At 36.3% G+C, this 24,488-nt stretch overlaps 1 protein-coding gene across 1 annotated transcript; it reads right to left on the bottom strand.

Moving 5' to 3' along the window:
• Nucleotides 1-11,478: 11,478 nt before the first annotated feature.
• On the bottom strand, nucleotides 11,479-18,134 carry LOC128241043 (pancreatic triacylglycerol lipase-like). Its single transcript, XM_052958028.1, has 6 exons — nucleotides 17,997-18,134; nucleotides 16,764-16,946; nucleotides 15,299-15,530; nucleotides 14,276-14,392; nucleotides 12,898-13,020; nucleotides 11,479-11,757 (listed from the first exon to the last, which is right to left on the bottom strand). The coding sequence occupies exons 1-6, from the start codon at nucleotides 18,132-18,134 to the stop codon at nucleotides 11,516-11,518; spliced, it is 1,035 nt and encodes a 344-aa protein (XP_052813988.1). The 3' UTR covers nucleotides 11,479-11,515.
• Between the last annotated feature and the right edge of the window lie 6,354 nt (nucleotides 18,135-24,488).

The following is a 24,488-nucleotide window of genomic DNA, read 5'->3' as shown; positions in this document are numbered from 1 at the left end:
CGTCTCAAGAATTGTTTTCGCACTACTTGGTAATTCTGTACACTTAGTTCTGCCCCAAGAAGTGCTAAGAAAAACATATCGCTATCCATTGACAACAGTTCTTGCGCAAGGCCCATGTCCATTTCCATGACGTCAGTGATTAGACGCCACCTTTTACGCTCATGTTTGGTACACCCGTGAATGATGTGTATATCCAAATTGTCAGTAACTGTTTGACATCCATGACATCGTTGTGGCAATTGTGGTGGCCTTTTGCACCACAGTTTTGCAATAAACATTCGAATATGTTTATAACAGTTTAAGTCAAATATATCAAACACTGTTGCTCTACTTACACGCGGTTGCAAAATTCTAAATAGACTAAAATCCTCGTCTGACAAAGTTCGTGCTGACCATAATGAGGTATATTTCAATGAAACAATAGTTTTAACTGTATGTTTCCATTGACGTCTAGAGGGAATTCGTTCTGGATTAACTAAAGCATTGTTGATAAAGCTTTGAAGTCCATATGTACATAGGATTTTACATATATCAGGAATAAAACCTAAAGAAACATTTCTATCTGTTACAAACTGAAAGTATCGTCGTAGAAAAATATTCTTAGTGGTGCATTTAGAGTCTAGACAAAGTATCAAATGTAAGAATAGCAATTTCTTAATGATCACCGATGAATACAATTTATGAAGCCCAAGCATTGATTCACACATATCAGATCTCGTGCGAAAATGAAATCCCTGAATTTTCTTAACCATAAAATGCTGTAAGCGATTAACTGAAGTTATATCGCTTTGTACAATATTATTCCATAATTCACTACAAAAGAGAACAATTGGCATTATGATTTTAACATAGAGATTAACCGAAACTAATGGATTAAGACCATGTGGATGTACACCTTGAGCAGTCATTGAAAAAAATGCATTTTTAGCTTTTTGGCATCTCTTCAATTTGTGCTTTGCACTTCATATTAGAAACTTGTTTCACACCCAGGTGGTTCGCACTATTAATTTGAGGGAGTATCTGGTCACCATACATTATTGCAACTTTGGGTGGATCACGTTTTCTTGTAAATACGATTATTTCTGACTTGTTTACATTCATGTCTATTCGCCATGACTTACAGTAGCGATATACAATGTCCATCAATTTCTGAAGATTCAAGTGAGATAACGCAAACAGGGCAATATCATCGGCGTATGCAGGATTGCCGGACTTGGTTGAAAGAACACAACAGCCTTTGTTACTGATCTCAAGATCTTTCAGAAGGTTGTCGACGTAGATTAAATAGTAAAATGTAGATAAAACACCTCCTTGGCGAACTGATTTTTGTATGTTGATGCTATCTGATGTATCGCCATTAAGCTTAACAACGCATTTAAGATTGCTATAAGATGCTTTAAGTGTACGGAGGGCTTTTCCGACTATTCCAAACTGGCCAAGCTTTAAGAATAGTCGATCATACCACACAGCATCAAACGCAGCCTTCTGATCAAGCATGCCTACGTACACGTTGCTGTTTCGTTCTATTTGTTGATAAATAGTCTCTTGTAGATTAAACTCGGTGGTAACACAGCTGAGGCCTTTACGGAAACCTTGTTGTTGTTCATTGGGAAAGTTTATGTGCTGCGATTTTATAACGTCATTGATCCTGTTAAGTATAACCTTTTCAAATAGTTTGCTTAAGCATGGACTGAGGGAGACGGGCCTGTAACTGCCTGGGTCGGCCTTGTCTTTGCCTTTGCCTTTGTAAATAGGGATAAGAAGGCTGTTGCTCCATTTGTTAGGTGTTCGTTCGTTGTACAGCACAGAGTTGAAAAGAATAGCTAATGCTCTTGTCAATACTTCACCACCATGTTTTATGTGCTCATTTACAACGTTATCGATTCCGGGGCTTTTACGAAGTTTCAGGCTTCTCACTGCGCTGGTAATTTCTTCGTTTGTAACTTCTTTCGTAATTTCTAGTGACATTGCTATATCGTTATCTTCCCTTAAAAATGTTTGTAAATCTTCGTTATGTTTTTCATCCTTATTCACGAATTTATCTTCAAACACCCTGGTAAAATATGTTTCAAAACCTCTTATAACGTTCTCATTTGCGTATGTTTTGTTATCTACAGATAATTCGTTACACATTAATGGTTTTTTACCGCTTCGTTTTCGGAGTAGTTTCCAAAATAATCGGTAGTCTAGCTCTGCAGCCATGTTCAGGTCATCGATAGCTTTGTTTTGAAATTCGTTTTGTTTACAGCGCTGAACTCGTCTAAATTCCCTTTTAGCGGCTTTGTATCCATAAAATGAATCGTTGATATAGCCTCTCGGTCTACCCTCATTGATCCATACTCGGCGTAGATGGCGCGCCTTTGTGTGGGCGGCTTTTACTTCTTCACACCAGTAGGGTTTCGCCCTTTTATTATATTTGCTTACTGGAAGAATACTAGCTGCACGGTGTATTGCATTAGTTATTAAGTCGTTAAGAAAGTCTGGACAGCATTTTGTATTTTCAACTATGAGTATACAGTTCAGTTCATTTTGTAACATATGTTGATAGCTATGATAATTTTCAATTGTACATTTATTCCAAGCAACGTTGACACGTAATGGTGGATCCGGTTTTCGAATAGGAGTCATACTCAGACTGCAGACTAGTGGCAAGTGGTCTGATGTTATAATGTTTGCACTGTCTTCAATTATAAAGTTAGTACACAAAGTAACACATGATGATTCAAGCAATATGTGGTCGATTACTTTCCCCGTTGGCACAAACGTACCGTCGTATCTATTTCCACGTACATGTTGTAATGATACCAAGTTATTGTTCATTATTAATTCTGTCAGTAATCGTGACTTGGTGTTAGCACTCTTGAACTCATGGTTTCCAATTAGCTGTCCATTGAAATCCCCTGCCAGTAAAACGTCCCCAACCTGGGTGTAATAGGCTATTAATGACTGGATTTCACTTAAAACCGACTTATAGTATTCTATGTTGTTACACGATGGCATATACACACAAAACATATGTAAGGGCAATCTATCATGACATTTAAACTCAATTCCAAGAATACGATGGTTTTCCTTATAAGGTAACTGATTTATGCTAAATGAGAGTGATTTTTTAAAGTTTAACATAATCGCTGTGCCTGCTTTTCCGCACATAACTGGACAAAAATTATCTACAATTTCGTCAGTATGAACAAAACAATCGTAATCTGAGTGAATGCTATTCATAAACATTGCAGATCTAGGTAAAAGTTTATGCTCATTTATAAGTGCAATATCTACGTTATACTGATCTAACATTTTTGCTAAAGGGTAGGCTGATGACATAACACCCCTACAATTCCAACAAAGAAGATTCAATGACATAACACAGATTAAAATAAGTAGGTGCGCAAGCATCGTGAACCTAAACATAATTCAAATTTGACACTATACAAAAATATATAAAATATCAATAAGCGCAGATCACTCTAGTATGATGCAGGATTCCAATCGTCAGTGTCCTCATCCGGTTGTTGTCTATCCCAGTACGTGTGTCGCTCCTGGTTGTCACTGTAACTGTTATCATGGTTATGCCAAGTATCGTCACGCATGCGTCCTCTGCGGTCACTATATCTATCGGACCGGTACCGATCGTTAGATGCCGATTTAAAGTGATAACTGTCATCTTCGTAGTACCCGTATCCATCATAACTGTCATTACGCTGGTGTTGGTAACGGGACCGCGAGCGTATATTTGATGTTCGCTCGCGAATATGGTCTTCTTTGGACTTCCATTTTCTGTAAGAAATGCCGTCAGGCCAGAAATACGCGTCGTCAATAATTGGTTCAAGATTCTCTGGCACGTTAACTTTCGCCGATGAGCCAAATCGGCCATGGAAGACACGAATGTAGGATACATTAACATCGTTGTCCTTGAAATACGTGTATATATCATTCTCCGTGGTCCTATGATCAATGTTCCGGATGTAGTACGAGACGTTCTTTCTCCTTCTGGCGGCAGTGAAACCGGTATGTTCACTGGACCCTGTTTTTCCTGACGTTGCGCGCGGACGTTCCAGTGAAGCTGGAGCTGCTGGAGGCTCTGTACTTTCCACTGGTTTATATGCATGAGTGTCGTTGTTACTACTGCTTGTCTTGACTGGTTTATCGACCACGTTTGCAATAGCTTCCGGCTTCTGATTATTTGACACAGTCTTGTTAATGATCTTATTGGCCGTAAAGCAATTCTTCTCAGTTAATACCGGACTGTAAGACACATTATGAGCAGTCACTGATTTGGGGCGCGGGCTTGTTGTAACGTCGGCCGTCTGCTGCGTGGGTTGGCTTTTGATCGCCTCTGCGTAGGTCTTTGGTTGCTGCTCGGGTAGTTCGTGGCTAGCCTCTACAAGTCTCTTATTTACAGTGGCAATCGCAGACCCCAGTCCATTAACATCATTTTGAAGCTTATTTAACTGCGAATCTGCAGTTGATTCAGGCAATCTCGCTAGCACACTTCTCATTGTCCCATTTAGAACCCCATAACTACTCACAATGTTCGAAACATCAGATTGGATGGTTTTGAGAAGCGCAGAGTCATATGATTGCTGCTTAGATATTTTCAGAACTTCAGTACTTAGGTTTGTTTCTAAGGCGAGGATATCTGGTTTTGTGACTTCTTGCTGCGTAAGGTCATTATCGATAATGATTGTTTCATGAGAGGCAGTGTTAGCAAATACGGCGTAAACATCCTTCGTGTTCTCTCCGGAGATGTATGCGTTAAGTACATAGCAGTCTATAGCACACTTCCGTTCTCGTGATGTCTGCGAGGATGTTTTGCGATTTATAAGGCGGGTCTGTGGACATCCGGGTAGTTCGCGCGCTCTGTCGGCGAGTACATTCCTGTAGCTGTCAATGCGACGATAATTGTTGTTACAAACGCTTAATAGCTGTCTAACATAGTCTTTGGCCAAGCCAGCTAGTTTGCTGTCCATGTCTTGGAAAACCCGTTGGGGTAGAAACGTCTGGGAGCAGTCTTCATCTTCAGTGATACAGCTATCATCGTCCCACAACGAATTATTATGGTTCCCACTGTTACACCGTTCTTGCTTAATACGTATTAAGCTGCAATTTATCAACGTCTTTGGGTCGGTATCATCCATGTTTTCAGGCCGTTGCGTTTAACTGCGAGTTGAGCTCTTAAGTACTTAATAATGGTAGTAATTAGTAACCGTTAATTTAATGGCATTGAAATTCCCGTTACATTAAACGCACTGCTGTCCATTCAAGCGTGACGATTTTTCAATCATATTAGGTGAACTGTTATGCTGTAAAATTTCGAGTACTTTTGTGTAATGAAGTTTTACGAAATGTCATTAATACTTTTCATGTTTCATAATTTTAGAATATTTTGTCTGTTAGAAACACATTCCTGGTGCTTAAGGTGAATTTTGATAATAGCCAAATGGTTTCATGACATTTATTACTCTATCCAAACATAGTTGTCAAACTTTATATTATAGTATACACAGCGTATAGCATTTTTATTATCAATTAGTCTGTGGAATTATTTTTCTTGACAACCTATCACTACGCTAAAGATTGTTGCGAAACTTTAGATTGTAATATAAACAGAATGCCCGTCTTAACTGATAATTGAGATTAAGTCAGACAATGACATTTTTAGTGCCCAGCCCCTAGTGTCCCCTGCGTCTGGATTAATTGTCTCAATTTCATTGGCCATGTATTGGCATGACTTTTTGTAACATCCTTTGTCATTGGATGATGATAGTTTTGGCAATTCTCTAAAAAGTTGTGTCTTTCCTCGCTCGAGTCACTTTTACTGTTGACTTCGAAGTGTTTCATCTCATAATAAAACGAGGAAATAGACACATTTCTTGATCCTTTTTAGGAAAGAATTTTGCTTATTTGTGTAAGGTTGTTCTATCTTTTTTAATGATTAACAGTTGTATTTGAGACTTAAATGTTTCCGTTTTAGAAACATGCTATAAAGTTATTTCAATGATATTGTATTAAGTATTTAAAGATAATTTAGAATGGAAAATCAGTCTTGATATGTTTATAAATGTATTCATACATTCCTTATAATTATCATGTACTGACTATGTATAACTGATTTATGTAAGAAGCATATTATTGTCTATGGCTTATACACCCAAGTCACATCTAAGCGCTGTACACTTTTCGGTCATTCTTTTGGCTCCATTGTTAGCTTTTCGTTAGATAGTTAACTTAGTCGTTCTATGATCAGGAAGCGATTGAGAAAAAAGCAGAAATTTGTCAGTGAAAAAGTTTTAAGCTTATCTGATTCTTTTAAGACAGCAAAAGATGTTGACATGTATGTATATTGCTTCTTTGTATACTTTTGAAACCAACTAACTCAGAAATTGATGTGAGACTTTGCAATACATTGTTGGTTCATCTAATTGCTAATTGTCAATCAAGATTAATTTGTAATTTAAGAGAAACTTATTATTTGACAATATTGAAATCATTATTATTCTGTATTATGAAATGCTGTTAATACTTATGATACATGTATATGTACTTCACTTTTACTGTTGACTTCGAAGTGTTTCATCTCATAATAAAACGAGGAAATAGACACATTTCTTGATCCTTTTTAGATCTCGGGAAGGAGTCATTAAGAGTCGTCCACGCGGCACAAAAGAACACTTATCACCTTTACAAGTGACACAAAATGGCTCTTTCAAAAGTACAGTGGAAACAAAGAGATTTACTAAAATGTTCTGTATCTCTGCTATCAATTTACAAAATGCGATGACATTTCTGCTAAAGTTAGATGACTCAATAATTGTCCTAAATATCCAAACACTTTTGCTTTATTCACAAATTAAAGCACATTATTTAAACTAAATCGGGAGAGCACTTTTTTATGCGTTTGCTTACACCGGAACCGGTTTTGAAAGTACCTGTTGATCGTTTCAATAAAGGTTTTTAATCGTTACTGTATTTATATAATATCTGTACAAACCTCACAAACGACGGAACGGATTTGCTTTATTTTCTCAACTTTGTGTACATTTTTGATACTGGTTAAAGTTTCAATTCACTTAAAGGACCTTTGTAGCAAATTAATAAAACATTAAGATAATTTCAATTTACGACAACACTCGACTATGATCTTTATTAAAACTATCTCCTGCAGAATACAGTGGACAAGATGAAAGTCTCGACAAGTCGTTTAATCGCAACAATCGATGACTAGCTAGCAATAGTTGAACGCATTAATTATCCATGTATATATAGTTGAGTTGATGTGTACATGTAGACATTTTGTATTAACCACGTGTGTTGTTGGAATAAATAATACAATATTTGTGTGTCGTGATTATGAGATTGACCTTGTACCGAGTTTGTACCCTTGAGTTTTCGCGTGTACCTCTTTATCATTCCTGAGCGATATCTGCTAACCTCTAAATTACTTTAGGCGATTTCGTTTCAAAACAGATTTCGAAGTATGCTTAGTATGATTTAAAACGGAATCTTTTATCGCATTAAGTGTATGCTATTCTGCAATTTATAAGGTTACCATAGCAATACTACCGTAAAACAACTATAACTTGATTTCACAATTTTACTTTCAATTTGTTGAAAATGTTTGCTCACTTTACAGAAATAACAACAAATGTGCAAACTAAGCATGATATCAGATCTCACTAAGTTATTACAACATACTTTATTTTAACATTAGCATAACTTTTTTAATCTGTACGAGTACACTGCATTATAAATATTTGCGTTTTTTGAATGTACGTAGTACATTTTTACGAAAAAGCAAACAAGACGACCATGTCAAGTACTTGTATTCTAAAATATGTCCACATCGTGATGATATATCCCGATTATTAATGGCGTGGCCCAATCTGATCAATGTTGATACCTGCAACAAATATTAATAAACAATCGGGACAATGTGCGGATGAGTTGTTAGCGTCGTGAAAAATGGTGAGAAATTTTAACAGAAAAGCCTGCGACAATATTACTATGTTCTTGTGTCAATATTCCCCAGACTTCTTAATCAACAATAACTTGTGAGTAATTGATGAGATCTTTTCAAATAAGATAGTTATTCAATAAAATAATGAAAAATAGTGGATAAAATGCATTTACTGATTACTGAAAAGCAAATATCTTTATTAAAATATCATCAATTACCACTAAGCCTCAAAACATTCTTGATTGGGAAGTACTGACTATTTTGACACAAAAACACATTCATTTTTTCCAAAGACATATCCGAAAAGATGCAAATGCTTTTGATAAGACATCTGATAAAGCCTTCCTTCGTAAAACTTCTTAATACAGCTAGATATGTTACAACGGATGTGTGTATTACGCTAGATAAATATTGTACCACAAAACTAAACAAAAATGACTTTTTTAAACATGTTATGTTTTGGTCCTATTAAGAGGCACCATTCTCTCTAATAAGATATAACACAATTGTTTTAATTTAGCGAAACGGAAAATAAAATTAATATCGAAAACAATGGTTCTTATTAAGGATACCGTGTTTAATTTGAAATAAAGGTGCAGCAAACACGGTAATTCTACCTTTTGAGACGATAGTTGATCACTGTGAATCTTTAAGCACTCACCAATCATTTAATATTTGTGCGTTGTCAGCTTTCAAATACACGGTCACAATCTTGTTATCAGTAATAAATATTTTCCATAAATGCATTATTTAGTAAGAAGTTAAAGGCTTATCATTGAAAATTTATGTTTGTTATGCATGTCTGTGTATTGCTTTTAAATATGAGTGTCACTTTAAACGACGTTTGAACTGTGGAAGGCCTTAAATTCTTATTCCTAAGATTAAATGAATAAACGTTTCGCATAGCTGTTTAATGACTCTCGAATTCAAAATCAGGTTAAAACCCCATTCCTCGGCGTCATATCACTTGTACGCATTTCCGGTACCAAATGACGCGCACTTATAGGTTTCGAAGTGAGCCAGAGTATCACTTGGCACGACCAAAAAGAGATGTTTTCGATAAATATTTACTGACCTTAATGAGTTCTACATGCGGTGTTAAAGTTTGCCCCTTCGAGAATAAAATAAATGTGGCTTATTTATCATAGAAACATATTTATCGCTCTAGACGTTTCTATTAAAAGACAACGCGGCGCCCATATTGCATGAACCGCACGACGCTCTGACGTCAATGTTTCTTTCAATTTTGAAAACATACGCTGTCTTTTTCACAGGCGCTTCATGAATCTGCATTATCTGAGCAATTCTGAAGTAACACAATTATATGTGCAAAATGAGAATCGTTTCGTACTGACTAAATCGTTTCCGAAGCAAAACAATATTTTATTGACATAATAAGTCGAAATGGATAAGAAACATTTCATGAAGAGCACAATAGAAGAAAACTGAAGAAGATGTTGATAAAAATGGTGGAGGAGAAATCAAATCAGTGGAACAGATTCATACCAGCATTGCTTTTTGCAGAAAGAGACTCTGTCCAGGAAAGTTTAGATTGAACCAATCTACGGACGTGCTATAAGAGGTAGTTTGTCTTTACTCAAGGAGGTTTTGACCGGTGAAAGTCAAGACGACGAAGCAAAGTCAACGCTCCAATGTTCTTAACCTTACAGACAGGCTTGATAGTACACTGAATATAGCACAAGGACACCTACAAGAGGCAAACAAGAGATACAAGCTGTATGCAGGAAAGCAAATGAAAATGCGACACCTTGACGCGCGAGACCGTATTCTTCTCTTCCTACCAACAAACAATAACAAACTGTTAATGCAGTCCGTACACAGTTATTTCTAAAATAAATGAGACAAACTACGTATTTGAAATGGATGGCAACCTAAAATATTTCATGCAAATAAGCTTCAAGAATATATAGACAAACAAGATTATCTTGATGCAGGAGCCGTGTGTTTACAGGAATATCTTGATGCAGGAGCCGTGTGTTTACAGGATTATCTTGATACAGGAGCCGTGTGTTTACAGGATTATCTTGATGCAAGAGCCGTGTGTTTACAGGATTATCTTGATGCAGGAGCCGTGTGTTTACAGGAATATCTTGATGCAGGAGCCGTGTGTTTACAGGATTATCTTGATGCAGGAGCCGTGTGTTTACATGAATATCTTGATGCAGGAGCCGTGTGTTTAGAGGATTATCTTGATGCAGGAGCCGTGTGTTTAGAGGATTATCTTGATGCAGGAGCCGTGTGTTTAGAGGATTATCTTGATGCAGGAGCCGTGTGTTTACAGGAATATCTTGATGCAGGAGCCGTGTGTTTAGAGGATTATCTTGATGCAGGAGCCGTGTGTTTAGAGGAATATCTTGATGCAGGAGCCGTGTGTTTACAGGATTATCTTGATGCAGGAGCCGTGTGTTTACAGGATTATCTTGATGCAGGAGCCGTGTGTTTACAGGATTATCTTGATGCAGGAGCCGTGTGTTTACAGGATTATCTTGATGCAGGAGCCGTGTGTTTACAGGATTATCTTGATGCAGGAGCCGTGTGTTTACAGGAGTATCTTGATGCAGGAGCCGTGTGTTTAGAGGAGTATCTTGATGCAGGAGCCGTGTGTTTCGTTGATCGCGCCAATGAATCTTTTGATTTATCGCGAGCTATCAGCGTAGATTTGCCTAGGTTGGTCGGAAAAGAAACTGCTGAAGACTTTGACATAAACATTAACGGAGCGAAAGCCAACAACAGAAATTGAAGGTATGGTTCTAGAATTAAGAATGTGGTAACAGATATATATGGACAGATCGATGTACTAAAGCAGGGTATCAAGTTGCAGACTGACGAACAGATCCGAGGAAAGAGATACCCGACTCCACAAGAAATGCAAACTGAAGTTAAACAGTAAAATTAACAAATATACGCTTGGCATTGAAAATACTTATATTGCAGTTGATAGGAAAAGTTTCTAATTGACATGGCTTGAATATGCACCTTACCGGTAAATAAAGTAACGACCATATCCACTGAAAAGTGTACTAAATGGTAGTTACATAATCATAGCATTTTCATTAAATTGTATGAATCAACATAAAACGACGTAGGAGGAAAGGAAACACATCTATGTAACAAAGTCGTTTATGATTGGTTCTCACCACAACAATCACCTTCGTGTTCATAATATCCCCTAGCCACTCTCACTAGGGCCATGTTGGACATCTTCCGGTGATTATTGCGTAATGGCGAGCAGCAACCAATCATTAACCTCTATTTTACGCAGTGTCTGACAGTGATCATTGAAATGCCGTAACCAATAAAACGCATTCGTTGGCACAAAGATAACGTAAAAACTGACATATACGAAAGAGGAATAAATGTAATTACAGTTATACAAGTTTCATAATAATAATAATGATATAATTATTACCATATATATATTGAATACTGGTTGTCAAACATCCATTATCAGTTGTATAAGAGTTTTATTCTACAGCCATAAAAACAACGCTGTAATAAAATTGAATTCTACATTATTTATTTAAGAAATAAACTGAATCAATTCTGACAATACGGAGTTGTACTAGACGTCGTCAAATAATAAACGCCGTGAATGGAGCTTCCTGTCTGAGCGCCGTAGCCCATAATCGCGCATCCGCTGCCACAGGAAGTACATCTACCGGCGGTATAATCCACCAAAGACTGACAAGGGTATGCAGTGAATGAACACGGAGTATCCAGAGACGCTATGTACAGGTTCACAGAACGCTGGTGACTGCATGCTACGCCCTCTGTCAAGCCTGAGTTTAAAATAACGAGATCATTAATAACATTGATAGTTAATACAGTCACAACTCACGTTGTCAAAGTCGTTGGTACCTCGGGAAATGCTTCGAGATAACGAATGTTCGAGATAACCAAAATACCAAACATGTCTGACTTTAGCCAACATATTTGAAATATAACCAGAACATCGAGATAAACGAGTTCGACATAGCGAGCTTCGGCTGTATTCTTTCATGACTGGTTGATGAACAAACATTTGAATAAATAAATAAAAATGTCTCTTAGAAATCGATTAGTAATTGTTAAAGTAAAAAAAAATGTTTACGAGATCACAATGTCATTAAAATGATCCTTCTGCACGCACATATACTATTATGCGACAAACTGTACAGCAGGTCGACACAAAGAACTTACTTTAACAAATCTTAGAAAAGTAAGATCAAAAGTTGCTGATGACAGCGGTCTTCGTATTGATGTAGCTGGACATGAACATGGAACAAACCCATGAGCTACTTTATCCGCCTTTACAAACTATAAACAAGTACTTCGGCAATACCTTTTATAAATGAAATGAATGTGCAGCCCAATATTTTCAATGTGACTCATGGCAATTTATAAAACATAATTCACAAAGAATTAACTGAGGTGAACTTTTTCTTTTATCAACAATAATTGGCGAAGAATGTTTTTATAAGTCGTTCAATGTACTGATCCGAGTCATCCTAAATTGGATTAAAATGAGTTAGTAAACCATTAATAAAATACAGGCCATTTTCATAAAAAGAGGTATATAAAAATATTTCTTTCGTCGTGTGTATGATAATTCTATGTTAATTCGTCTGTTTTATTGAACTAATTTAATCACTTATTGTCAACTTATTCGAAATAGACTGTAGCCATGGTATATTTGATGTCTGTTTCATTGAAATAGTTTTATGACTTATTGCCACCTTATTTGAAATAGACTGTAGCCATGGTATAATTGATGTTCGATTCATTAAAATAGTATGAACACTTATTGCTGACTTATTTGAAACAGACTATAGCCATTGTATAATATAGATGTCTGTTTCATTAAAATAGTTTGACCACTTGTTGCCAATTTATTTGAAACAGACTGTAGCCATGGTATAATTGATGTTTCATTTGTTTACCTCCTAAGCCTGTGGCAATTATATTAACTATTTTCCCTGACGTCTGGTTCGGGCATCCTGGCTGGTCCATTCCACCATTCGGGTAAAAATCAAAATCACCAACCGGCGTTTCAAGTCCAAACCCTGTTGAAAAAATAAATTATGTTGATTTCTGCTAAAATTGTATGCTACATAGGTATTTTGTGATGTTTCATTATAACGCAGATATTCTTGAAAAAAATAAATACCGTTAAAGTCATTGAGCACCGACGCTACTTACCATTGTTGCTAATAAAAATTTATCGTTGCTGTTAATGAAAATTATCGTTTCTGTGAATGAAAGTTATCGTTGCTGTTAAATCTTGTTTATCGATACCTGTAAGTCGTAGTCACTTAGATGGCTTGTTCAGCTTCATGCATTATGCAAGTAAAAGAATAGCAAAAACGCTACAAATGTTGCTCATTTGTGAAGGTCAAAAAGGTTCATCCAACTTATAACATTGGAATTCAGGGTCAAAATAAGCATCCAAACACTGTTGTATTGTTTGATGGCACCAAGATCACAAAGCATGAAAAATGGAAATTGATCATTGATAATGATATGTTTATGTCATGTTAAGTGTCAATGAGTTTGCGTGTGTGCGTGTCCATGTATGTGCGTGTGTGCGTGTCCATGTATGTGCGTGTGTGCGTGTCCATGTATGTGCGTGTGTGCGTGTCCATGTATGTGCGTGTGTGCGTGTCCATGTATGTGCGTGTGTGTGTGTGTGTGTGTGTGTGTGTGCGTGTGTGTGTGTGTGTGTGTGTGTGGGTGGGTTTGTACGTGTGTGCGTGTCCATCTATGTGTGCGTGTGTGCGTGTCCATGTATGTGTGTGTGTGTGTGTGTGTGTGTGTGTGTGTGTGTACGTGTGTCCGTGTCCATGTATGTGTGCGCGTGTGTGTGTGTGTGCGTGTGCGTGTGCGTGTGTGTGTGTGTGCGTGTGTGTGTGTGCGTGTGTACGTGACCATGTATGTGCCTGTGTGTGTGTGTATGTGTGTGTATGTGCGTATGTGTGTGTGTCCATGTGTGCGTGTCCATGTGTGTGCGTGTATGTGTGTGTGCGTGTGTGCATGTCAATGTATGTGCGTGTGTGTGCGTGTGTACATGACCATGTATGTGCGTGTTTGTGTGTGTGTGTACGTGTGCGTGTGTGTGTGTGTGTGCGTGTGTGTGTGTGCGTGTGCGTGTGTGTCTGTGGTGTGTGCTTGCGTGCTTGCATTCGTGCCTGTGTCGGATAACGTGTGTCTCACGTTGAATAGTTATTAATCGAAAAACATTGTGCCTCTTAACAATCGTTGTTTGTTTGGCAGCAGGGCGTGTCCGCGTTGATTCCATTTTATTGTTATAACTATATTCACCAAGGTCGCTCAATGCATCACCGTCGGTATGAATCGCGTCTACAAAGGTGGCGTCGGTTGGGTCTAGACGTGTACGTGGGTCTCCATTTTCAAACAGTGGCCCGGCAGGGTCTAGTCCTGAAGAAACGATTTGACATTTGTGTATGTAGTTTGCAAGTTGATAAGGAATGCTTACTTTAGGTTTGATAAATCTCGTAAAATAACCTAAAACAGCTTGCATTATGTCCATAAAAGATGCAACCTTATGCATGCAAGAAACATTGATACGACCAAACCTATCGACTGATTTTGTTAGAAATTTGCTATTGTACTTCTACAATTTTGGTTGATTTATATCAATAACAAAACATTTTTTTAAGAAGGATATCAGACACAAAATAATTAATCGTTTCCGCAATAATGTCGAATATGTTTTGCGGATGGATACTAAGTTACTGTGTGAACAGAAAAAAGCGATGTGGTGTATTCTATTAGAACGTCCAACAATGAAATCACACAATCACACGATATACCGTTTGTCCGGTTGCAAATAACCAACACATGTTTGTCTGTACATAACTCCGCACGAATGGAAACAATGTTTGCTTTTTGGTTATATTCCAGCAAGTCATACGTGTATTTCTTATTATTATTTCATGCCGAGGATTTAATTGAAATAAATAGTTACTCTTCCATCTAAATCATAAGGGGAAAACGTAAATTTTACCTATTCAGTTCATGAAATGGTCATCACTCCAAATTATTAAACAGGGCATGACGTCACTAACAAGAACGCTAACTAACAAAGTTCTTGAACTCCTTGATTATAAGTGGTCATTATATGACGACAGGTGACATATCCTATATACATGTAGGATGAATTGTTCGATCTTCTCATCAAAGCAGAAATTACAGAATAAACAATCTATCTTCATTGATAAAATTGTTGAATTATGTAGTATACAATGCAATTGTCAAACCGATAAATACACGTTGCATGTAAACGTATCAATATGTTTTTTTTTTCTCAAACTCTTATCAAACCTGTGATACGGCCAATGTCCTGAATTCTCTCTCCTACATAGCCTGCCACATGTGCTCCTAGGCTGTGACCAACCATGTATACATCAGGGTAGTGTAGACCGCCATTATCGTGCAGTGCTTCGATGAACTGAGCAAGAAGCGCAGCCGTGACCCGGGTGTTGGCTGCAGCATGGGCGTAGTTCAGTTTATGTGCACCTTTGGCCCAGTCAACTACGAACACGTTAGCGTCTTCCTACAAAAGGTTTGTCAGTTTATATAGAGAAAAATTGTTTGTTTCAGTGTATGATCGTGAAATATTTTCATCGAATGAGCACCCAAAGTTATACAATTTTCACTTTTGGTGTTCACGGGGTAAAATATATTGCGGTCTTACTCTGAAAAGGTATACGCATAAAAAGAATTTAAATGACATTTGATATCATTTTTTTAAAGAATCGCTTACTTGTATGCGAACTTCATTTCATTTTGGAAATGAAACGGTGAAATTGCTAGCACTAGCAATAATGCTGAATTGTATTTGAATCATCTGCCTTAATTTTATTCTAAATTAAACTTTTTATGACATGCTGATATGTGTTTGTTTGTTTTTGCTGTTAATCTGTTCACTTCATATTTCTATTTTTCTCGCTGTTGTATGTTTTGATACATGTTTTGTTACCTCTCATGCCCATGTGGGCCAGGAGCATGAATCAAACTTGAAAAACTTGAAACTTGTGATCCAGGCTTGTTCGCGCTGAAGTTAGATTTGGACGTGGGAACGGGCTAAATATCAATTTTATTTAAATGACAAATCTCAATAAATCACCGAAAAGCATTTGTAATAAAATAGTCTTTATTGTTTTACTTTTTTCTATCAATACAGCATTAGCTTAAGTATGTTACGAATGGGGTTAAATGTTAAAAGGGGCTCTACAAAATTTTCAAGTACATCAATGTTTTGAGACTTAATAATTTGGCATTAATAACTTTTGTACTCAAGCAGCATTTTTAACGGATATGTTTCCCATGTACTTCTAAAGGGCGTTTTTTGTTGATACCAAACTAGTTTAAGTTTTGGTTCGAAGGGTTTCGGCGGTTTGGAAACATGTTTCGAAAGGTTTTTCCAAAAGTAACAAACAATAAGTTGTGTGTACAGTTTTAACAATATGTTGGAGCCTTTGCATGAAGACATTATCTTTCATAACAATAATACCGTAGATGGTCGTTTAACTTTTATATGTAAATGTTGTTTCAGCACACGTGTTGGATCCCTGTCCGCCATATTTTCTTTTTAAAGTGAACTACTTTTCGGACGGAATAAACCGACGAAAATGCCTCCGGTTTCGGTTTTCGTAAAGCAAACAATAAAACTAATTTCCATTTTTTAACTGTTACAACAGATATACAATTTGTGAAACAGATATGAAACCAAAACTAGTTTATTAACAAGAAAAACGCCCATATTTATAAACAGGCAAATTGTTACCTTTCTCAACAGTCCAAGTGCAACATCGCTCATCCATTGATTATTGGCATTGCTCATGTATCCATGGATAACAAAGATAGTTCGACGGTTTCCTTGGAAATATGACTGATTGATGGAGATGGCGTCCTTTGCAACAATTTGAGGTGAGTGGGAACTAGTCCGTGTGTACAGTATGAACCTTATCTGTAACAAGCAATATCCGTAAACACGAGCTCAAGTCTCAATACAATCTCATTAAAATCAGATCCCCAATACACGCTTCACGACGTTACGCTACATAACGTAATGAAATGAAGTGAACGTCACGATATGATTTTAATCAGATTGGTCTCAATATATACTGGATTGGTAATGATAATTGAGGGATATAAACCTTCTGTGTTTAGAGAGGGCAATGGTTACACCTTTGATAAACGTGAGGTAACTTATAATTCTAATAACTGATATTCATGATAATTGTAACTAAGATGATGCTCACTGTGGTGTTCCCTGCTGCTTTTCTTTGTGGTATTTTGAAAACAAATGAGAAAATTAATTCTGTTTAGTACCATAAATGTAGCTTGATACTTCTCAACACGCAATAGAAGTATAGGTATCTACGACTATTGCCATAACACTGGCATTTATCTTCCGACTGTTTTGGTTGGTAAACTAACTTTATTGCCCCAAATCCTCTTTTTCACGCTTGAATGTAATTAGCGGAAAGATAACTTGCACATTTTAACAAGCATTTATTTGATTTATATTTAATAACGATTCTATGACTCTTACGTACGATTCGGGTAAAATTGTCTAGTCGTTATATCGGACCGTAATATCGAGATAATATGTATATTACGACTCGAATACTTTATAAAACAATGAGGACTAGAGATTGAACGTTTTGACAACTTTTTTATTCTTTGTCTTGGAAAGAGCAAAATTTTGTGTAAATATCTGCAAACCAATGATAAAAGATTGCTGACAAAAGATCAGATAACAGATTTGCATATTCGAAAGTTAATGTTTAATGGATTAAACCGTTGCTAACGGTTTAAGAAAAATGCATAAAACATTAATTTTTTTAACTTAAATATAAACAATCTGCGATCTAATTTTTGTCAGCAGTCTTATATCACTGGTTTCCATGCATTTTGCATAAATTGGCTCGTTCCAAAACAAACAATTGAACAGTTGTCAAAACGTTCAATCTGTAAGAGTGCAGCATTAAGGCCTAACACATAAAAGAACAACCTGAATGTCGTCTGGTGATTCAGGAAGGAATCCACCGGCGTTGTCATAGGGAAAGTCTCTACTAAAACAACCGATTCCATACTCGTTGTAACAAACCTGATGTGTCACCAGGAAACCTGTCAAAACGTTATTGTACATTGTAATTGACTGATGAGGTTTATTCCGCTGTACGGACCATATAATTTCTCGTCGACGTAGTTTCGCTATATTTCAAGGTAAGCCCAATATGTTTGGTTTGGTATCATTTGCTTAACTTGTTTGTTTTATTGTGAGTGTCATTTTATAGAAATTTTAGATAGAATTACTAAGATTTTGTTACGTACAATCAAGTATAAGCAAGCAATTTGGCTTATTGAAATAAGTTTTTTAAACCTGTTATGCTTAAGAATTGTCGAAAGAAATTTGGGCCAGTACAATGGTTATCTTTTATACATAATTCGGAAGGAAGATCCTTAGAAAGCACATTATATACATCTCTGACCCTATTTCAATTAAAGAATCAGACCCACAAGTTAGCTTTTCCCCGGATAGGCCATTAACCTTAATAGTATTTTTAATGCATTAATACCTAGCTGCTTCATTTCAAGGGGTTTGCCTCATTTTAAGTTGCATCAAGTTGTAAAAAGTCATGTCAGTTTGTATTTTTGTCCATTATATCAATGAAATCGGACGTGGAATGTCCTATTTTTGCCAGATTTCAAGACCAAAGAAAGGGTCTTTGTATTATACTGTTCGGTATAGTTTTTTAAATATTCTTTCTCAGTACATTTATCACTTTGAAATGATACAAACATCAAATTTCATACTGAACTTTTGACCACTTAATATTCCTTGCACAAATTTAAAACAAAGTCATTAAATCAAAACAGTCATTTTAAATTTTCTTTATTTAACTATGATTTGTTTTCATCTATTTCGAAACAGCAATCCTTCAAGTTTGAGTTTAAAGATAAATACCGTTTGCACCGAAGAAAACTCCAAACAAAGCCAGAACGACCTTCATTGCGGACACTGAACTTAACTTTGACTCAACATCTAGCTTTTATACTTCGTACTGTTATTGATAACGATAAAGCTACATCTTACTATACGGAGGCCTGTTAGTGCCAAAGTAGAATGATGTAAAACAATTAGGCCTTACAGAGTTTGCCGAGTTGGAAATGAAAAGGTGTACGTTCCCTGCAAATACGTAACACTTATTTCACACATGTGTGCCATGTTTTGTTTTAAGAGCAGAAGACATCAGTAAAGACGAATATAAATAAATTGAATTCGTGAGTATAAAGCTTTTTGTGTCCCTGTGTGTCGAAGTCTGCGGGGTTAGAAAGGGGTTTTATGCCCATGTCTGTTCGTACGTCACTCCATTGACTGTCCATCTACAGTGTCATTAAATCTCACACAAATGTTGTTGTTTTGCACGTGATTATGAGAACATGATATGTTAAATGCAATTGGTTCATGATTACAATACCTAACGCTTTTGATTATAATAAATGAATGATAGTTTAAGGTTCCGGTAATTCTAGTAAAAGTATATATAGGATGGCGTTTTTAATCATATACCTACAATTTCATGTTAACATACATTATTCTGTGACCTGTTGTCGACCTCTTGAGTCTTGAACATCTCCTCCGTTGGATATGTTGACCTCGGTGAGCGGTGGAAATTAATTCATATCATTTAGACATGTAAAAGAGGTTGCAAACGTAAAGTGTATGTTTACTTGGATGTGTAGCTATATGTGCAGTTGTGTTTTGCAGTTTAAACTTTTTGAAGGCTCGCTGGCACTCGCAGAAAACACTTTCCTCGTGTTAATATACTTGCCATTTAAAACGTATACAAAGTGAACTTACTTTGATGACGTAGAACACAAAAAGGAGTTCATATTTACACGTACCCGCTCATTCATAGTTCTATTTTAGACACAGTTAAAATAATACAAATAATAGCCATATTTCCTTTTGAGTGAACCATTACTTATTTTATCTTAGCGGCGAATTCCGACTTCCGGCTATTTATCGATAATGCAGAATATTTGTGGTAAGAAAACCCAGTGGTGTCAGGTTTTAGCAATTTAATGACAGCAACTCAGCCTAGCATGCAGGTCAAACTAGCAATTAGGTTTTTGTATGATCTATACCTGTATGCAATACACGAGGTGCATTTTTTGCATCGGTACTAGCTCTAAAATTCGTTTATGTTATGTTACTTTAGCATTAACATCGTTGTTAAAATTTTATTTCCTGTGGAGAACTTGTAGTAGTTGTAGTAGTAGTAGTAGTAGTCGAAGATTTCATTGTGCGCAATTTCTAGAATGTCAATATCCGACTCTTTGGAAACAATCCGAGCACACAGAGTGCCTTGTATGTATGTGTTGCCCTACGAAAGAAGGTTCTGAATACACTTCGCTGCAAGCCGAGCAAATCTTTTAGAAGTAAAGTATCTGCCCTCGAAATACTGTTGCATTATTCAGTGCCGTAAAGGACTGTTGGAAACAAGTTTTTTTAAGTTGAATGCAAGAGTAAGGGGTTTCACAAAGAATAGAAAGGAACGTGCTTTTCGTAAGCCGTTTTGAATAGCTTCATGAAACGATAATGTTTGATTGCCAACATGTATACATTTATCAGTTGAATTGAGTAATCTGTCATCAAATTTTACAGATCGGGTTCATTGGAACTTTGCCAATCACAATACACTTGCATTGAAAGTTCATCTAATAGATCATCGATAATGAGTAGATAACTCCACGTTGACATCACTCCGCATTGGTGGCAACCTTGAAATACATGAAAGCGACATTACTTACACAGTTTGCAAAAAACAGCCCCTTGCAGTTTCGTGTATGAATTAAACAGCAAGTTAAGAAATTTGCCACTTATACCATGTCCTTTCAACTTAATATACAGGACACGGTGGTGTACGTTGTCAAACGCGCCGGCTGGGTCAAGAAATGCCGAGAATAATCAGGATCTGTGTTCGAGCCTGTTATAAATGGCCTCCTGTCGGATAATCGATGTAGTTATCGAGCCCATGGCTTTCTGATACGCATGTTTTGCTGTTGATTTGGAAAAGGCATTAAGTGTACTTAGCACCGCTCTGTTTGACCTTTGTTTATAAGTTTCTCAAACGGATTGTACACTGCCGGAAATAGCGTTACTAGTTTATAATAATAACGATACGTTCTAGCATTTCCTTCATTATGGATCGGTATAATGATCCCTATTTTGCATTCCTTTCGTATGTATAACGTTTTGAGCATCATATTTGATACAAATGTTAGGTAGACTATCATATGTTAACCACCGTATCGGATGTTTTCAATTGAAATTAAGTTTCTCCCACCTCAGATAAGTAGATCCATTAATTTAACCATGCTAGAAATTCTTATCTTGCCCACGGGCGAAGATAAAATGCCTGTATGGAACTTCTTTTAATGGTCACCACATTGTAATTACCTCCCTTGTTGAATACTGTCTTCTGTACAGCATCATGGAAACCTTGTGTTGTGGCAATATTTAGAACGCTTGTTAATTATTTCTCGCTTCAAATGTCACCAGTTAACAGTTTTTATGCACCTTTCAAGAAATAATGCTTCACTCTTCTAAGAACTATATATAGACCGATCAGACCATTTACATACTCTGAATCACTGCGCGAATATCCATGACAACCACGAATTATCGCATATCCGTACGCAATTATTTTCACTAAGCACAAAAGAGTTCCAGCAAAAAAATACATTTTTACTTAATTTTGTTTAACTGAGGTGGGAGAAAAAGCATCTACCATAGCCGCTCGTGTAAGATAGGTTCATCCCGACCCTCACGCAGGGTGTTTTGCGGAAACTCGGTAAACCTCGTTTCCGCAAAACACCCTACGCTCGGGTCGGAATGAACCTATCTTACACTCTCGGCCATGGAAGATACTTATAATCTCCTGGGAGCTTTTAAGAGTTTCATGCTTTTGATTTACATTTTTCAGGCTATTGTTTTCCGTTAATAACAGGTCTTGGACCAAGAAACATCATACTTTGAAATATTTATTACTATTTACTACTTATATATAATAATTGGTATACACGTTGATCATGACAAATTAAATACCCCTTATTGATTTTAAGACTAGGAGGTCAAAGGTCAAGGTCGCATTGACCTTCAGGTAAAAATGATATGTTTGCGGTGACCTTAAACTGAATAATTGTTTCGACTCAATAACTAAAGTTTTTCCTTATTGATTTTGAGATAGGTAGGTCAAATGTCAAGGTCTGGGTGACTTTAAGATAAAAAAGCTGTTTTCAAGCTTAATAACTTAAAAAAAAAGCTTGCACCTTGGGTCTTCATTCTTGGTTTGCAAGGTGGTCATGATTTTAAAGGCAATGCCAAAGTGACCTACAGGTGAAATATGATTTCTTCGTTTCCAGTACGTACTATACACTTCGTTTCTACTTATATAACTGTAGACTGCTTCAGTCTTGGACTAAAGAAGTTCATACTATGCAGGTTGGTCATATTCAGTAGATAAGTCCTATTTATTTTGAGATCAGTGAATAAAGGGTCACGGTTGTGGGTGCTTTGGGCTGAAAACACGGTTTCCGCCCAATAAGGGAAGATTCTTTGAGTCCATGAACTTTATACTTGGTATTCGAGTTTGTCATGACCAGTAGATAATCTCCACTTGAGATAAGATGGTCAAAGTTTAAGGTCGTGGTGACCTTAAAGGTGAACTGTAGTAGTAGTTTTCAAGATGTGGTATACAACATGTGATATACAGGCAATCACGGCGCGTTAAATTGATGATGTTTTGTCATTATTTTGTCCACCTATATTAATTTCAATTGAACTTTTTCCTAAGTTATATGGATAATTGATTTTGAAATCCATCTCATAGAGAATCCCTTTAATTAAAAAAAATACCGCACGTCTATATGACCAGCTTGCAGATATGATTGTAAATTTGCTGTCTGCATACAAATGGTACTAGGTGCGTATGATAGTCAATGATAAGACATGCATGGAAACGTGTTTTGCCGACACATCAGTACAGTGAGCAGTAGGGGTAATTGAGGGCATCATTTCAAGCAAAAGATTCACTGTAGTTTAGTTTCGATAAGGTCATACAGTGTAACCACTAAGAAGAATTTGGTCGTATTATAGAGCTGCGTTATCAGTTCAAAAAGTAGTTGTTGGTGTTTTTTTGCTCAATGTTTAAGATTCGTTTACAATTCGGTGCACTTGAAGAAACTATTAAACATTTAAATCGTTTATTGTACTTCCTGAATCGAGTACAAATTTCCATCAAAACAGGGAATAGGAAAGGCACTGAAGCCGAATCATATATAATTATGCTTATCGTAATTTGTTTAGGTTTTGTGCAATCCACTACGAGAATTGCCTTCTTTTACGAAACTTTTATGCGTTTCACTAAGAACATTGATTGCGTTTTACTAAGAATATTTACTGCGTTTTACTGCAAAAACTGATTGCGTATGAGCCAGTGATGTAATAGCCTTATGGATAGTAATACATTGTTACTTAAACTGCAGATTTAAAACTAGTTGTTGTCATTTATTGTTGTTGTTATAGGCCTTCAGTTTTAGTATTCAGTTTGACTCTTTAATTTAATTCACAAGATATGACATGCAGAACTCCTATCCAATCAATGACATCATATTCAACAGGAATCAAATAAATGTAAAGTTAAGAATACAGTTTAAAGTCACTACGAATAGAACGTGAGCTGAATGTATAATTATTGATTAGTACAGAGACTATCAATTTATCAATATTTAATTTTTTTCCAGTAATAACCAAGAGTTTTATCAGACCGTGTAATTGTCTGCATAACCTGATTGAACTTCGTTTCTGTTTTACATTTTACTGATCGTTCCAAGGCGGTACCTAACGATCGTTGATAAACATACCTGGTGTTTTATTTATAGTATATTTGCACTGTGCTGTTTGTGGAGTTTTGCACTGTTCTTCAATGTTTTTTGTTTGTGATTTTTTGTTTGTTTTTGTGTTCTATGTCTTTGGTGTTTACCCAGTGCCATTAAACAGCGTTTATGTTTAAACTTATTGAGTTTGCTATTGAGTTTGTTTTTGTAGTTTTTAACATTTTTACTTAAGGTTACCGTTGCTACCATCCAATATAGCACTTAAAAAGGAAATGAAACATTATTTTTTCTACAGTTTTTTTCTCTCATAATATTCTCTTCCATATCAACGCTGGAGTAATTTAAGTGTTAAAATTGTTAAACAATGATAAACAATATATACTACATAACAAATGTATAAGAAACACGATGGACAAACAATTAAAAGAAAAATAAATTCATTATTATATTATAATTGTTTCATATGGTGAATTGAATCCTGTAGATTTTTTTTTCGGAACTGAGTTAAAATCGGGTTTACGACTTCTATGTGATATATGGTTTTTTCTGTCACAGCCATACTTGATATAGCTTTCATGTTACAAACTCGTTGTGAAAT

The sequence above is a fragment of the Mya arenaria genome, chromosome 7 (assembly GCF_026914265.1).
Source record: "Mya arenaria isolate MELC-2E11 chromosome 7, ASM2691426v1".
Classification (NCBI taxonomy): domain Eukaryota; kingdom Metazoa; phylum Mollusca; class Bivalvia; order Myida; family Myidae; genus Mya; species Mya arenaria.
The sequence above is the reverse complement of the archived record's forward strand: the minus strand, read 5'-3'. Positions and strand labels throughout refer to the sequence as shown.